The sequence below is a fragment of the Podarcis raffonei genome, chromosome 6 (assembly GCF_027172205.1).
Source record: "Podarcis raffonei isolate rPodRaf1 chromosome 6, rPodRaf1.pri, whole genome shotgun sequence".
Taxonomy (NCBI): Eukaryota; Metazoa; Chordata; class Lepidosauria; order Squamata; family Lacertidae; genus Podarcis; species Podarcis raffonei.
In genome coordinates, this window is record NC_070607.1 from 23,606,871 (window position 1) to 23,624,445 (window position 17,575).

Sequence of the window (17,575 nt, forward strand, 5' to 3'; positions counted from 1 at the left end):
TTTCTGTTCTCATCCTGAAGCAAAGCTCTTAACCTGAAGCACTATTTCTGGGTTAGCGGAGTCTGTAACCTGAAGCGTATGTAACCCGAAGCGTATATAACCCAAGGTACCACTGTAAATCACTCATATCACTATGTGGCAGATTGGTTAGCATGGCAGACATGAACCCAAGTGCCTAACTATAAAACCAAAGACACTTTTATCCCAGGAGCACAATTCAACACCTTCTGTCGTTCATAATACTTCCACTCTGCAAAGGATGATTTCTGCAACCCTCACAATGCACTGGTAATGCAGGTCTGAGTAGATGCTGGAAGAGACTCACTCAAGGCCACATACTGTTGCAGAAGCAAGAGATGTGAAACTTTTAATTCAGGGCTCCTGCATTGACTCTCTGGTCATTGAATTAGTGCTACTTTCTTTGAAAGCAGATACCCACATTATGCGTGTTACTTTTTCAAGCTTCTCAAATAGACGATGGATAAATTAGGGCCTTTTTTGGAGGGGAGGAAAACAGAAGAAACTCAAGGGAAAAGTCTTGTGATTGTATTTTTTTTAAAAGGATACTACTAATAAGTTATCTGCTGCCCCCTTCAGGCAACTCCAAACATTACAAATACAGCTGAACAGCTGTTCCTTCTGATTACGGTAAGGAGAAAATCAACCCACCCCAGCTTCTGTCACTACATTGGGACACATTTGGAAAGGGATTACAGACAAGGTATCTGTCTGACGGGAACGCAAGGTGAAAATCAGCTAACACCTGCACAAACCAGGAGAGTTCCTGGAAGCAGATTTGCCTGGAATTGTGACATTTTGGCTCCTGGTCATGTAAGCCCTGCTACAGAAGTCGTCCTCCCTTGCCCCAGTTGGTCTTCCTATTGCTGCTAACAGGGTAGATTATCTCTCTCTCACACACACACACGTCAGTAAGCCTTTCAACCGATGTCAGCGACTGGGCTCAGCACCGGGTTCTGCCCCGACTGGGCTAGGCGACAGGAGCACTTTCAGAGACCTTCCAATCCTGGACTCGCAACTGTGCATTGTGAGCAACAAACTCATGCAGAGTATAAATAACGCGGAAGCTAGCTGTGAAGCATAACTCCTTTTATTTCTAATAGCTACTACAAACTAACAAACTACTGGCTTGCATGAGTGTTACACCTCCCAGTCAGCCATCTAGTCACTACAGTGGTGCCCCCAAGACGAAATTAATTTGTTCTGCGAGTCTTTTCGTCTTGCGATGTTTTTCGTCTTGCGAAGCACGGTCCGTCGCAACTGCGCCTCTTCAAGCGGCTTTAGGAAAAAAGCGAACGAACTCGCAAGACGTTTTCGTCTTGCGAAGCAAGCCCATAGGGAAAATCATCTTGCGAAGCGACGCAAAAACCGAAAAACCCTTTCGTCTTGCGCGTTTTTTGTCTTGCGAGGCATTCGTCTTGCGGGGCACCACTGTACATAGATAAGACTCTCTCCACACAGAGTCAGGCAGTCAAGTAGAAGAGCAGTTTCCGCCCCCTCCTTTCTCAAAACATCAGATCAGGTGATTTTTGCAATGGGAGGGGTGAAAGTATCAACAACACACACACACACACAAAACACAACATGTTGTTGTTTAGTCGTTTAGTCGTGTCCAACTCTTCGTGACCCCATGGACCAGAGCACGCCAGGCACTCCTGTCTTCCACTGCCTCCCGCAGTTTGGTCAAACTCATGCTGGTAGCTTCAAGAACACCATCCAACCATCTCATCCTCTGTCGCCCCCTTCTCCTTGTGCCCTCCATCTTTCCCAGCATCAGTGTCTTCTCCAGGGAGTCTTCTCTTCTCATGAGGTGGCCAAAGTATTGGAGCCTCAGCTTCACGATCTGTCCTTCCAGTGAGCACTCGGGGCTGATTTTCTTAAGAATGGATAGGTTTGATCTTCTTGCAGTCCATGGGACTCTCAAGAGTCTCCTCCAGCACCATAATTCAAAAGCATCAATTCTTCGGCGATCAGCCTTCTTTATGGTCCAGCTCTCACTTCCATACATCACTACCTGGAGGAGGAACCAGCAAGCCACTGCCAAGAATCCCTGCCAAGAAAACTCCATAGACAAAGACAACAGGCATATAAACACAACATACCCTCGAACATTTCTCTGATGAAAATAGGGGTGTCCTATTCCATAAAATAAAAATAGTAATAATTTTATTCTTTATACCCCGCCTGACTGGGTTGCCTCAGCCACCCTAGGCTGCTTCCAACATACAGTGGTACCTCGGGTTAAGTACTTAATTTGTTCTGGAGGTCCGTTCTTAACCTGAAGCACCACTTTAGCTAATGGGGCCTCCCGCTGCGCCGTCGTGCAATTTCTGTTCTCATCCTGAAGCAAAGTTCTTAACCCGAGGTACTATTTCAGGGTTAGCGGAGTCTCTAACCTGAGGCATATGTAACCTGAAGCGTATGTAACCCGAGGTACCACTGTATATAAAAACATAATAAAACTACACAGGGCAGCCTTCAGATGTCTTCTAAAGGTTGTATAGTTATTTACAATGCTTCTGGGGGGGGGAAGGTGTTGGTACTGCGTACCCCCAGGAAAAAAAGGCACTGGTTACTTATCTCCTTGGCTCGGGGGTTACATGACTGCATACCCTCTGATGAAAACAGAGACATCTTACCATACCCTCCAACATTTCTCCAATGAGAATAGGGACATCCTAATGGAAAGCAAGACATTCTGGGATCAAATCAGAAACTGAGACGGCTTCTGTAAATCCAGGACTGTCCCTGGAAAATAGGGACACTTGGACACACACACACATACCCCTCGGCATGACCCTGATGTTGTACTAACAACACGTAACTGATCAAATTAAAACAACTATCACTATGCCCACCTCTGCCCACTTCTGAATTCCAACTCTGCACATGGGGCAAAGTACAGACAACGCTGAGGAGATTTATATTCAATACTTTTATATATATATATATATATTTTTAAATAGCCAGAAATTGCAGAGGACTGGGAGAGTGCCAAGTGTGAAGGGTTTGTGGCATGTCTGCCTTAAATATTTGCACTGATTTTTAATGGCGTTCTTATCGCTTCTTCTCTTTCTCGCACTGTGCTGTGTTACAGCTTGAATTCTGCGGAACTCAAACTGGGCTACAAGAAATGCAACGTAAGAAAGAAAAGGAGCAACGAAAACACAATTCTAAAGCATACGGCGTCTAGCACAGCGCACTGAAATTGCTACAACAGGCAGAAATATCATTAAGCGCGTATACCGAGACCCTCGGCAGTTTTCAAGTTTGGGAGCGACTGCACTAAGTCAAAGCTTGCAGCAGTAAATTGACAGGGAGAAGGGACACAGCTACATTCTCCCTTTCCAGAACCTGCACACTTGATGCAAACCAGGTCATACAGGTGCCACCGTCAGAAAATGCCCCCCCCATATTATTTGCAAACCTCTGCCCTTTTACTGGTAATAAGTAGCAAATATCTTCATCTGTTGAGACTGCTTTATTTTTATCTGTAGTCGTGTGCAAGAAAGGGTTACAGAAATAAAAAAAGAGATGTGAACAGAAACTGCTGAAAATGACTTTTTGTCGACATTTTTGTTGCAACGCACGTGAAGGATTCCATATGATCAGCTCCCAACAGGGGACAAGAATGACCGAATCACAGAAGTCCGTTTTTAAAAGCCGAGGCTATCGCTTCCCCCACTCTGCTGTGATCTATACTGATCATCTGCTGTGTTTAACAGCAGCAATATAGGCTTTTTATTATCTAGAGAGCCCAAAATGGATGTCCTTTATTAGAATTAATTCAAACCTAACACTAATCACACTTTTCTCCCTTGAGGATGTCAGCAATATTTTTAAAGGCAAAACAAAAACAAAGCCAAAATAATAATAATTAAACCATTCCAACAAACAGCAGCAGCTACAAATTGGTGTTTAGCAGTCCAACTCCTTGGCACTCGATAATGTAGGCATCTTTGGGCGAAGCGTCCTCTTCTGATTTTGCCACAGTAAATTTAGCCTGCAAATGAAAATAATTTTAAGTGTCATAAAGTGGGTTTATTAACATATTCTTTAAAATGCACATGTGTAGCCACCTGTATATTGTTTGCATGACGTGCAAGAGCTTGCTTATTAAAATCAGGCTCTGGAAATAAAATACTATAATAATAATAACAACAACAACAACAACAATAATAATACAAAACTGATAGTAAACAACGTTCAGTTTAATACTTGAGGTGTTAAAAGCGTGAGTAAACTTGTCATATGAACAGACCTGAGGAGGCTTTGTTAGACCCCCACCTGAGGGAGACTATTCCATAACAGCAGCATAAACTACTGAAAATATCTACCGTATTTTTCGCTCTATAACACGCACCCGACCATAACACGCACGTAGTTTTTAGAGGAGGAAAACAAGAAAAAAAATATTCTAAACGAAACAGTGGATGTATGATTTTTGTGGCTCATGCTATGGCCACAGACATGTAATCTGACGGTGAGTTTGGGGTAGCCCAATGCAAAAATCCTGAGGATCCACGTGGATCCATGTTTGTAACCACGTTTTTGCACCACTGCGGCCCCAGGCAACAGTGGGTGCGTGATTTTTTTGGTGCAAATTGTAGCCATGGACATGCTATGTGATCTGATGGTGAATTTGGGGTGACCCAGTGCAAAAATCCTGAGGATCCATGTGGATCTGTGCTTTGTAACCACATTTTAAGTGGGGAGGGAAGGAAAAGCACTCAAGGGACAAGGAGCACGCGTGGGGTGTGTGGAGAAGGATGCTGCTAATAATGCAGAAGAGGGGTTTAAGGGGAGAAGGAGCACGCGTGGGGTGTGTGGAGAAGGATGCTGCTAATAATGCAGGAGAGGGGTTTAAGGGGAGAAGGAGCACGCGTGGGGTGTGTGGAGAAGGATGCTGCTAATAATGCAGGAGAGGGGTTTAAGGGGAGAAGGAGCACGCGTGGGGTGTGTGGAGAAGGATGCTGCTAATAATGCAGGAGAGGGGTTTAAGGGGAGAAGGAGCACGCGTGGGGTGTGTGGAGAAGGATGCTGCTAATAATGCAGGAGAGGGGTTTAAGGGGAGAAGGAGCACGCGTGGGGTGTGTGGAGAAGGATGCTGCTAATAATGCAGGAGAGGGGTTTAAGGGGAGAAGGAGCACGCGTGGGGTGTGTGGAGAAGGATGCTGCTAATAATGCAGGAGAGGGGTTTAAGGGGAGAAGGAGCACGCGTGGGGTGTGTGGAGAAGGATGCTGCTAATAATGCAGGAGAGGGGTTTAAGGGGAGAAGGAACACACATGGGGTGTGTGAAGAAAGATGCTGCTAATAATGCAGAAGAGGGGTATAAGGGGAGAAGGCTCCTCTCCTCTCCCGCTTTGCTCCTTTAAAGCAAGCAGGCTCTGCTTCTCTCCTTCCTCCCCGGCTCATCCCCCCGGCTTAGCGAGCTGAAAAACTTTGCTGCTATTTAGCGAGCTGAGTGGGGAGGAGGGACAGAGAGCCTGCTTGCTTTAAAGGAGCCAACCGGACAGGAGCCGCTTACACTCGTGTAAGCGGCTCCTCTCCTCTCCCGCTTTGCTCCTTTAAAGAAGCAGGCTCTCTGTCCCTCTCTCCTCCCCACTCAGCGGCTCTTCTCCCATTTTGCTCTTTCAAAGCGAGCCACGGAGGAGGGAAGCATTTGCTCCGTAATACGCACAGACATTTCCCCTTACTTTCTAGGAGGAAAAAAATGCATGTTATGGAGCGAAAACTACGGTAACTAGAGAAAGCAAGTCTGTGAAGTGTGTACTCATCAACCGACATTAAAAAAAAAAGAAAACTATGTATCACTCACCTTTGTCAGCTGTTCTGCAAAATGTATAGCAGTTTTTGTATGGAGAGTAATTGGTCCAGTTTTCACTCTGGAGAGGCCATTTGCTAAAGCCATGAAAATGATTAGCTTGAGAAGAGAGAGGAAGAAAAAAACCCACATCATTATTAGTGATGCAACTCCCATGGCAGCTAAAGAAAGCCAGTTGAAGTAACACTCCTTGCCCACATAACTCACAATAAAATCCTATTCATGTCTTTGCAGAAGTCAGCAAAGGTAAAGGACCCCTGGACGGCTAAGTCCAGTCAAAGGCGACTATGGGGTTACAGCGCTCATCTTGCTTTCAGGCTGAGGGAGCTGGTGTTTGTCCACAAACAGCTTTCTGGGTCATGTGGCCAGCATGACTAAACTGCTTCTGGCACAACGGGACACCGTGACAGAAACCAAAGTGCACAGAAACGCCATTTACCTTCCCACCGCAGTGCTACCTATTTATCTACTTGCACTGGCATGCTTTCAAACTGCTAGGTTGGCAGGAGCTGGGACAGAGCAAAGGGAGCTCACCCTGTAGCGGGGAGTCGAACCGCCAACCTTCTGATCAGCAAGCCCAAGAGGCTCGGTGGTTTGGACCACAGTGCCACCCGTGTCACAAGGGGACTTACTCCCAGGTAGGTGCCAGAGCGCAGCCCTTTCAAGACCACCGACAAGCCTGATATTCTGCCCTTCTCATTTTGGGAGGTGCCTCCACCTGACCTTGTCAAACTCTTGTTTGCTTATATGAGGGAACCTCTGTGCCAAAGAGAGGGAACCTGTGGTCTTAGCAGATGTTACTGAACCACAACTCCCCTCTGCCCTAGCCATTGGTCATACCACACTATGAGGGCAAGAGGGCCTTCTCAGTAGTGGCGCCCACCCTGTGGAACACCCTCCCTTCAGATGTGAAGGAAATAAGCAGCTATCCTATCTTTAAAAGACATCTGAAGGCAGCCCTGTTCAGGGAAGTTTTTAATATTTAATGCTGTATTGTTTTTAACACTCGACTGGGAGCTGCCCAGAGTGGCTGGGGAAACTCAGCCAGATGGGCGCGGTATAAATAATAAAATTATTATTATATTATTATTACTTGGTCTTGCAGATAATCGTCCACTGCTCCCCCATGTCGAAGATTTCCAAGCAACATCTCAGCGGCTTCGATTCCAACTTTGTCAGCATTTTTACCTGCGTGAAGAAGAAGCACAGGTAGAACCTAACACACCTGTGCTGCATGCGTGGCAAGTGTTTTGTGCGTGTGTGATCTAGGCGCAAAAAAAAAAGGTCAAGAATGTGGCCCTTTAGTGACTGTAATTATTGAATCATAATTCCCCAGAACATGGATAATATAAAATAAGACACCACCACAAAACATGTCAGAGAGCCAAATTAGTTTTCATTGGAAGCTTTTTTAAAAAAAAAAAATTAAAAATCCTGTTTGCCCAAATCCTCACCTCTTTTACCAAGCGATGATCCAGCCAGCAAGCAACCTGTGGAAGTCTCTGCAACAATTCTAAACAGAAGGGGGCAGGGTGAGATGTTGGAACAGTTATGCATAGAAAACAGCCTTTGGAAAGCTTTAAAGTGCAGATAAGTGAATTTTTGGATAGCCCACTCACATTATTCCACTTCCGGTTCCAAAGGCCTCATTATCCGGTTCTCGAACGGCCTCAATGTTGACGTCAAGGTCTCGGATTTCCTTTCTGATGCACCTCACTGCCGCCGACGCCATGTCTTTTGCTAACTAACGTGACAAGGTCAAACAAGTCAAAACAACTGAAACCTCGACAGAAGAGCTTTCCACCACAGGCTGAAGTTCCGACGTAGAAAAAGGCTTCTATCATACAAAACGGGCGATAAAATTCTCCTTACTCCTCGGCAGGTTGACGCACAAACACCTGGCTTGCTAAAGTGTCTCTTATACGCAAAGCATGTTACTGCTTGGTAAACACTTGCCTATTAGACAACATCTATACAGTGTAGGTCAGGGGTAGCCAATGTAGTGCCTTCCCAAAAATTGTTTTTGAGACTCCTATCATCCCCAACCATTGGGGCTGATGGGAGTTAGAGTCCTATAATGTCTGCAGGGCACCCCATTGGCTGGCTATACCTGGATTAGGTTCCTCTGCATATTTAGAAAGAGGTGCTATTCCGATGTCACAAAAACGAGACCCTGGAAGATACATTATCCCAGGTCAGGCTGATTCACCAACATCAGCTCCCCCCGGGTCTCTGGCAGGGGTCTTGCTTATCACATGCTCCCCATTCCTTCGTTGAATCAAAGGTGCCAGTGATAGCTCCTGAGACACCCCCCATAAAAAACTATGGTCCTTCTCCTTATGGTTCTATAACAAAATATGTGTGGGCACCTGCATACATATGCGTTACAGATTCACTGACATGCTGGAAAGAAAGTAGCTGCACATTTTTTTAATTCACCATGTGCAGCAGAACACATACATTTCCCCCATGAGGGTGCGTTGAATTTTACGACTGACAGATCCCCAAAATAAGGGGTGCTACAAAGTTGCAATATTTTGACAAGATGTTTCGGTTAAATTAATACAATTTGGTTCTGCTTGGCAAGTAAAATGTGTGTCGAATTGCACAGAAATCATTAAAAACGATTGCCAAGTGCAGTCGCAACCTTGGATTCCAAACGCCTTGGAGTCGAACATTTTGGCTCCCGGACTCAGCAAACCCGGAAGTGAGCATTCTGGTTTGTGAACGTTCTTTGGAACCCGAACGTCCGACGCAGCTTCTGATTGGCTGCAGGAGCTCCTTGCAGCCAATTGGAAACCGCGCCTTGGTTTCTGAATGTTTTGGAAGTCGAACGGGCTTCCGGAACGGATTCCGTGTGACTTCCAAGGTACCACTGTACTTTCAGTTAGTAATAAAACATAAGATTGATATATACAGTGGTACCTCTGGTTACGTACTTAATTCATTCCGGAGGTCCGGTCTTAACCTGAAACTGTTCTTAACCTGAAGCACCACTTTAGCTAATGGGGCCTCCTGCTGCCGCCGTGCGATTTCTGTTCTCATCCTGAAGCAAAGTTCTTAACCTGAGGTACTATTTCTGGGTTAGCGGAGTCTATAACCTGAAGCGTATGTAACCCGAGGTACCACTGTAATCTATTTAGCATTAACTGACATTTCCAGAAGGTAACAGTAAAATACCTTGGTTTTACAAAAGCAGTTAATGAGCTGGACTTACCAAGCTGAGAGTTGTCCAATCACACACAAAAAATAAAATAAAGAGCAGATTTGAACGCCTCACACCCAAAAACTTTGTGGCCCCCTCACTGAAAGAAATTTGCAAAAAATTGAGTTTTGCCCCCTAAAATGACACGTCCTAAGAATATGTGGACAGGCTCACTTTGACTGGCAGAGCTCCAGCTACGAAGGCTCTTCCGTGTATCTTGGTCACGGTGCCGCGGTCGGTTAAGTCGATTGGGCTCAACTGTTTAACAGGCGACATCCGTATGATCACTTCGCCACCCCCCTTGGGGTAGTAGCCCCTGTCAAGAAACAGCAGTTTATGGGCCAGGTAATGTTCCTGTCATGGCAACGAAGAAACAAGTCAAATCAAAACTAGAGTTTATGGCTGGCTTATTTAAGCACAGTTCAAGGTTCAAACACAATGTCAAACTGCAGTTATTTAAAAGCTTCCAATCTCCTCCTCACAGTCGCAAAAAGAAGAGCCTGAGACCTACCTCCTTTTTATATCGCAGTCCAGGGTCAAATTGAACTTCTCAACCATTGGTTTGAAGACCTGGAGAGTAAATACATTTGATGAAAAACACAGATACATACATATTTTAGTGAGCAAAATATTCCTTCCTATCACCCTGTCAGAGTGTCAAAAGAATGATGTTGTTTTTGACTCATGTGCTGCCAAAGCACACACTTCAGTCATTGCTATGGGTGGTTGTTTTGTGCATATATAATACACAGATACAGTGTATTTTTCTGGAAAAAGAAGGGCTGAAACTCACCATGAACACGTCCCTTGTTCTCTTAGAATGGCAATGGCGCCCAAGTGAGAGGTGCCGGAACTGAGTTCCGGCAAGTTCTGGCTGAAAAAGAAGGTCTGCATATATAGCAATAGAAAGATAGCTAGCTAGAAATGACGACTAGTTAATTTGCACGAATTCTTTTAATGGCATGATGTATTTATGTTTTTAAAAGTTTACTTGGAAACCTTTGGGTAACAAGCAACAAGTCAAACAAACAAAATTGCTAGTAAGGTAGTGGCTTAATTCAATCTTATTAATGTTTTATTACTTATTATGATTTATAACAAATTATTATCATGAGATCTCAGGGCAGTTCACAGAATAAAAAACAGGGGAAAAACAAGTCTTGGGCTCTCACAATCCCTCTTCCCCTTCATTTGCACATGGCAGCAGTAATGGGGAGGTAGATTAAAAGCAGCCGCTTCTAATTTGTCTGAATACAGAAAACGTTGATTTGCACAAATCATTGTTTATTTGCAAACTACTATCTGAAACCATAGTTTGATGTTGGCTTGCAGGCAAAATAAAGTTTTTGCAAATCAGTTTCCTGCAAACAGGCAAAGCAAGCTATGGCTTGCTGCACACTAGAAAAAGACTTGCACATGACAAAGAAATCACAATGAAAAATCATGGTTTGACATTATGTCTGAACTGAGTCGATGGGCAGTGCTGACTTTTAGTTTCCACAAATCCTGGTTTGTCATTACGTATATCTTGGTTTAAAACAAACTCCAGTTAAATAATCCATGGTTTGAAGTTGCATTATTCTGAAGCATGCCTTTCAAGGAAATGAACTGCAATGAAAATTCTGAAGGAACCACAATTCTGAAGTCAGGCGTACTGTGCTACTTATACAATCCCATCTATTTCAGCAAATAAGAAGTTATAGCACCTGAATGAATGGTATCAAGAAGTGAACAGGCTAGTAGACAAGTATTCACATAGTTATTCCAAGCAATCAGACAAAGAAGCAATTTATTATAAAGGAAATAAAATCTGCCAATATAAAGGAAATAATCTGCCTTTATATGTGACTATCTGACATCTGCCTGTCAAAGGACTACTCAGGCCATACCATCGTAGCTGCAGCATCAGACCATTCATGTACGCTTGACAGGGAAGCTACCAAAAACAAATTTATTCTTTCCTCCTTCCTGCCAACAACATGCCACAACGCCAAAGCAGGTGGATGTGGAAAACTGAGGACTAGTAAATTTTGTGGCTTTATCTCCACTTTCTGGAATATAGGTCCACTTAACCGTTTTGTGGCAATCTATTTCGGATGTAGCTTTCTTGTGTAACGTTGTTGCCAAAGTCTAATGAAGCAAAGGACTGACTTGGGCTGCAAAGATGGAAAGGTCAACTTACCATCACCGTATAGTCGATCTGGGGAGCCATCTCTGCATTGGTGCCACCTTTCAAACGAAGCTCCGATGGAGAGGCTGCAAAGAGCACACAGGGCATTGCAACTTGCATCAGCAGGCAGACACTCCTGCAACAGGAATGAGACATAGACAGAATGTGTTCTTTATTATGGAGGGACGGGAGCCAATGGAGATTCCCAAACTCCCAGATGCAATTTTCTATCTGTGGGAATGTTGTGGATAGTAGGAGAGGATATAGGAGAGGAGGGCCGTCTGGCAGTTCCCTCATTGCGAGAAGCAAAGCTACAGGGAACCAGGCAGAGGGCCTTCTCAGTAGTGGCACCCGCCCTGTGGAACATCCTCCCATCAGATGTCAAAGAGATAAACAACTACCTGACATTTAGAAGACATCTGAAGGCAGCCCTGTTCAGGGAAGTTTTTATTGTGTGACATTTTAATGTATTTTTAATCTTTGTTGGAAGCCGCCCAGAGTGGCTAGGGAAACCCAGCCAGATGGGCGGGGTACAAATATATTATTATTATTATTATTATTATTATTATTATTATTATTATTATTATTATTATCCTTCCTTTACTCACGCTAGTGAGTCAAGTAGCAAATCACATTCCCCTTATACCAGGGGTGTCCAAACTTTTTTCAAAGAGGGCCAGATTTGATGAAGTGAGCATGCGTGAGGGCTGACCAAAGTTGTCAACCTTTATTTTAGGATTGAAGTTTTTGACCTTCTGTTAGGATTTTATCCCAGGAAATTAACTGCCACAGGGGCCGGAATAAACCAATCGGCAGGCCGGATTGGGCCCCCAGGCCACACTTTGAACATGCCTGCCTTATACAGCAGGAAGCTGGTTTGCAGATTCGTTTGAATCTCTTTAGCTAAGCAATCCAGTCTGGCACGCAGGATTGTGCAAGGAAGCAAATTGGCAAAGTATAAAAACCAAGGTGCATGTGGCAGAGAGCCCCAGGTATGGTACATCTGAGTACATTTCATTTTCCTTCTGGATTTCCAGGAGGCAGAGAAACCAATTGGACAACTACCGTATTTTTCGCTCTATAAGACGCACCAGACCATAAGACGCACCTAGTTTTTGCAGGAGGAAAACAAGAAAAAATATATTCTGAATCCCAGAAGCCAGAACAGCAAGAGGGATCTGGCTTCTGGGATAGCCTCTTGCTCTTCTGGCTTATGGGATAGCCGCGTGCAGCCTCTCCCGGGCAGCGGGAGGAAGGCTCCCCCAAGAGCCGCGTCTCCTTTAAAGAGCTCTTTTCCCTCCTCGGGGAATAGCCCCCAAGAGCCGCACACACGCTCCACACAGCTCTTTAAAGGGAGCGCTGAGCAGAGCCTCCCGCCTGCATTTGCTCCATAAGACGCACACACATTTCCCCTTACTTTTTAGGAGGGAGAAAGTGCATCTTATAGAGTGAAAAATACGGTATGTCCAGCAAAGACATCACCACCTGAGGGTGTGGACCCGCAGCAGGTAACGTCTATACACAGCAACTTGTGCATACAAGGAAAGGCAAATTCGACCTGAAAGGCAGCAAGAAAAAACACGACCCACTGGCATTTTAAGCCGGTAAGGTGTTTTGTCAATACTGGATCCATTTTCTTTCATTCTGTTATGCACAATTTCTCTTGAACGCGGAATGACAATTGCTACATCAGCACCCAAAGAAGTCGCAGAGATATACCCCGCTGTTTTGGTATCCGCGACGTGGGTTCCACCCTGAATCTTCCCTGGCACGAAAGTGACTTCGGTCGATCCAATTTCTCCACCTTCCATCTGCCCGTTGCAAAGGTCGCGAACCATTTTCAATCCTGACAGGTGCTGAGGCCTTCAAGTCAAGAGGACTAAGTTAGAACAGAAGCAAAGCCTGCGTATGCACTCACGTAGCAAGGAATACTCAATTTTTGCATGTCCGGTGCAAACTTCTCAGTACACCAGAGGTGCAAGCAGTAACTTGCCTGCAAGCTCAGGGTGAGCAGCCATTGTCCCTGGCCAAGAAAATTAGTGGTCATAGCAGCAATCACCTTCCAGGGAAAGAGGAAACCAGCGCTATCACAGCTGCAGAATTCCCTGGGAAGAGGGATTGGTTGCTAAAGTACCCTGGAAATCGTAGCTCTGTGAGGGGGTCTCCTAACAGCTCCCACAATTCTTTGGGAGAAGCCCTGACTGTCCAAAGTAGCACGATAATGCTTTAAATTCACAGTGCACATGAGGCCTCAATCACTGCTAGCACACAGAAGAGATGCTAAGTCTGTACGGGGGGGCTAAGGGATCTCCGGCTGCAAGCAGAGGCTCATATGACTGAATGCTACCCAGCAAGAACAACGCGGGTGGCGCTGTGGGTTAAACCACAGAGCCTAGGACGTGCTGATCAGAAGGTCGGCGGTTCAAATCCCCGCGACAGGGTGAGCTCCCATTGCTCAGTCCCTGCTCCTGCCCACCTAGCAGTTCAAAAGCACGTCAAACTGCAAGTAGATAAATAGGTACTGCTCCGGTGGGAAGGTAAACGGCGTTTCCGTGTACTGCTCTGGTTCGCCAGAAGCGGTTTAGTCATGCTGGCCACATGACCCGGAAGCTGTACGCCGGCTCCCTTGGCCAAAAAAGCGAGATGAGCGCCGCAACCCCAGAGTCGGTCACGACTGGACCTAATGGTCAGGGGTCCCTTTACCTTTACTTAAGAACAACAAAAGGTAAAGGGGTTCCTTTACCTTTACTTAAGAACAACAAAAGATTCCTACACATAGAAAACGAGCGTGTCAGGGAGAATCTTGCCCTAGAACAGGTCTGGGGACTCTGTGGGCTTCCAAACTGTGAATTCCAATCAACCATCAGTGCAGCTAAAGGTCAGGGAGGATGGGAGTTGTAGTCTAGCAATAAATAAAATAAATAGCTGAAGAGTCACGGGTTATCTCCCCAAGTGTTATCTATTATTATTTGAATTTATATACCGTCCTATACCCATAGGCCTCAGGGCAGTTCACAGGATAAAATCACTACACAAAACCACGAAGCACACAATCAAACAAAAACAACCACAACCCAACAACCCTCTCCCCAAACACATTTTAAAACAGCAGAGGATGTACGTTATAAACAGTTAAATCACTTTTTTAAATGATTGAAAAGGACATAAAAAAACTATTTAAAATCAAGTTAACAGAAAAAGCAGTACTCTCTGCTGGGCAGCAACACCAGTCCTTATGAAGCCTATCAGGCCCCAGCCTGGGTCAGGTAGATAGAGGCAGGAGCAGGACCCTCAGGCTCTCAGCAGGGTGGTCCTTGATGACTGTCCACCTCAACTCGGTTTGCTATGCAAAATGGATGTGCATTCAGTCACACTGACATTCCCACCCTGCAGTCTGAAGCGATAATGTCCAGATGCAGAGCATCATGGGGTCAGGTGATTGACAGGTGGGTTGTCCTATCAAAGCTGGCCTGCCATGTTGGGGGCAACGAGGTTCCTCAACGCCTCTCCTAAAGCAAACCGCTTTCACAACTGTTCTCCTGGACTTACCTAAGGCCGGGTTGACTCCTGCCGGCTCGGATATTTTTCACATGTAAGGGCGTACCACAGAGGCAGCTCAGAGCTGTGGTGACGCGCAGGATCTGGCCACCCTGAAAGGAAAAGAGAGGATCAAATACTTGCTACAGATAGAAGTGACTGTCTTTAGTTAAAAATTTGTCTAAAATGTATAATCTATTGTTGGAGTGTGGCATACAAAGTATGAACAAGTTAAATCCGTGATGATAGATTGGGCAAGAGGAGTGGGTCATAATATAATGTTTGAAGACTGGGAAAGGTTGTGGAAGAAAGGGGTCAGGTTCACTGCATGCACGGTGTTAAAGGAAAACATTATGAAAATGATGTATAGATGGTACTTAACCCCTGTAAAATTAGCAAAGATATATCATAATAATGATAATTTATGCCGGAAATGTAAAGAAAAAGAGGGTACCTTTTATCATATGTGGTGGACCTGCCTCAAGGTGAAAGACTTCTGGGAGAAGATTTATAATGAATTGAAAAAAATGTTGAAATATACATTTATTAAGAAACCAGAGGCCTTTCTTCTTGGAATAACAGGTTTGGAATTGCCCAAGGAAGATGTTAGATTGTTTTTGTATGCCACAACTGCAGCTAGAATTTTGTTAGCCAAGAATTGGAAAACACAAGAAGTACCAACAGTGGAGTAATGGCAGATGAAGATGATGGATTTTTCAGAGCTAGCCGACCTGACTAGAAGAGTCCGCGACCAGAAGGAGGAGGAGTACCAGGGGGAATGGATGAAATTCAAAGGCTGTTTAGTTAAATATGCTAAGATAATTTAAATAGAAATACTTGCAAATACCAGATAGGCTTAGGACTTAAATATGTGATGTTATAGAATAATATGTTTAAAGTTAAAATGAAAAGAAAGAAAGATGTTAAGTGATTAAGTTAATTTTATGAGAAATTTGTTTTGGAAAACTGTTACAATGATATACACTGAAACTCAGGCAGGGGGATTCGAGAAAGTCACTTAACAATGTGACTTAAGATTGGATTAAGTACAGTTAGGATCTATGTTTGTTTGTTTGTTTATAAATTTTGGAAAATCAATAAAAAAACTTGAAGAAAAAAAAGATAGAAGCGACTGTCATGCAGGTACAGCCTCATCACTGTTTCCAGGCAGACTGCTCCTCTTTCCAGAAATTAAGTACTGTCCTGCTATTGCAGTTACCCAGTCTATTTGTATGCATTTGTACACAAGTCCCACTGGGTACCCAGGTGGGTAGGCAGAGGTCTTCGGGGAAAGGCCGTAGAATCACAGAACTATAGAGTCAGAAGGGCCCCCCAGGGTCATCTAGTCCAACCCCCTGCAAGGCAGGAATCTCAACATGTGGTCCCCCATCCAATTTGAAACCATACTGTCTCGCTTTGCAAGTGTGCTAGCAGTTTCATTGCTGCGTAAGTCAGTGCCAGAGGACCTGCTTTGTATGCAAACAACCGCATGCTCAATTCCTGGGGTCTCTAGGACAGATCCATGCCTGAAACCCTGAAGCGCTACTGCCAGTCTGTCCCAACACTTCAGAGCTACATGGCCAATGGTCTGGCTTCTTATAAGGCAGCCGCCTATATTCCTTTGACTACAGCTTGCTTTTAAAGTGCTTTCTGATTTTATCATAAACGCAACTTGCACCAGCACACCTGCAAGGCGGGCTACTAACCAGGGGCGGACTTTGGTAATACGGCACCCTGAGCAAGGGCAAAATTTGGCAGTATTCTCCTGATCTGGAGAGCAGGACTCCAACCAGCGACTTCAAGTTACAAGAAAGGAGACTAAACATCAGGAAAAACTCTCTTGAGAGGAAAAAGCTGTTCTACAGTGGAACGGGAGGTGGTGGGCCAGGGTCCAGCAAGCTTTTTCAGCAGGGGGCCAGTCCACTGTCCCTCAGACCTTGTGGGGGGGCTGAACTATATTTTTTGGGGGGCGAATGAACGAATTCCTATGCTACACAAATAACCCAGAGATGCATTTTAAATAAAAGCACACATTCTATTCATGTAAAAAACACCAGGCAGGCCCCACAAATAACCCAGAGATGCATAAATAAAAGGACACATTCTACTCATGTAAAAACACACTGATTCCTGGACCGTCTGCAGGCTGGATTTAGAAGGCGTTTGGGCCAGATCCGGCCCCCGGGCCTTAGTTTGCCTACCCATGTGGTGGGCTCTCCTTTCCTGGATGTATTTTTAGCAGAGATTGGATGGCCATCTGTCATGGCTGCTTTCGCTGAGATTCCTGCATTGCAGAGGGTGGACTAGATGACTCTAGGGACCCCTTCCAACTCTACAGTTCTATTCAGAAGCAAGCCCCACCGAGCAGGGCTGCAGCCTACTATAAGTAACCTGGGTGGGGTAAGCAGAAAGGTAAACACAAGCAGTTTGGCATTCCCGTTGGGGAAAGAAAGGAGTTATGCGGCTCCGCGGCAGGGGATCGAAGGGGAGACGCTCCCCCCACAATATCCAAGAATGCAACTCCGATCTACCTGGAGGCCGGTCCGGTCCCCCACCCCCTCAAAAAAAAAACCCCATTCATTCAGGTGCATTGAGGCTATGAACCCCGGCCCCGCGCGTAATCCTCTCCGACTCCCCAGCTCACCCCTTCCATGATGCCGCCGTCGATCTCCACCGGCTGTGGATCGCCCATGATCGGAAGCCGCCGTCGAGGATCCGAGCCCTGGAGCCTGTGGACCTGGGCAAGAAGGAGACGCCGGCACACCCGCCCTTTGCTCCAGGCCGCCGCCAGCGAGGAAGGGAAGTCGCAGACTAGGCTGA

The 17,575-nt window shown here is 45.3% G+C and overlaps 1 protein-coding gene across 1 annotated transcript; it reads right to left on the minus strand.

Annotated features, from left to right (window-relative positions):
* Positions 1-3,480: 3,480 nt before the first annotated feature.
* On the minus strand, positions 3,481-17,575 carry RTCA (RNA 3'-terminal phosphate cyclase). The gene is made up of 11 exons (XM_053391621.1): positions 17,400-17,575; positions 14,768-14,868; positions 12,938-13,081; positions 11,231-11,354; positions 9,560-9,618; positions 9,223-9,364; positions 7,463-7,587; positions 7,298-7,356; positions 6,937-7,031; positions 5,838-5,942; positions 3,481-4,021 (listed from the first exon to the last, which is right to left on the minus strand). The coding sequence occupies exons 1-11, from the start codon at positions 17,445-17,447 to the stop codon at positions 3,923-3,925; spliced, it is 1,101 nt and encodes a 366-aa protein (XP_053247596.1). The 5' UTR covers positions 17,448-17,575; the 3' UTR covers positions 3,481-3,922.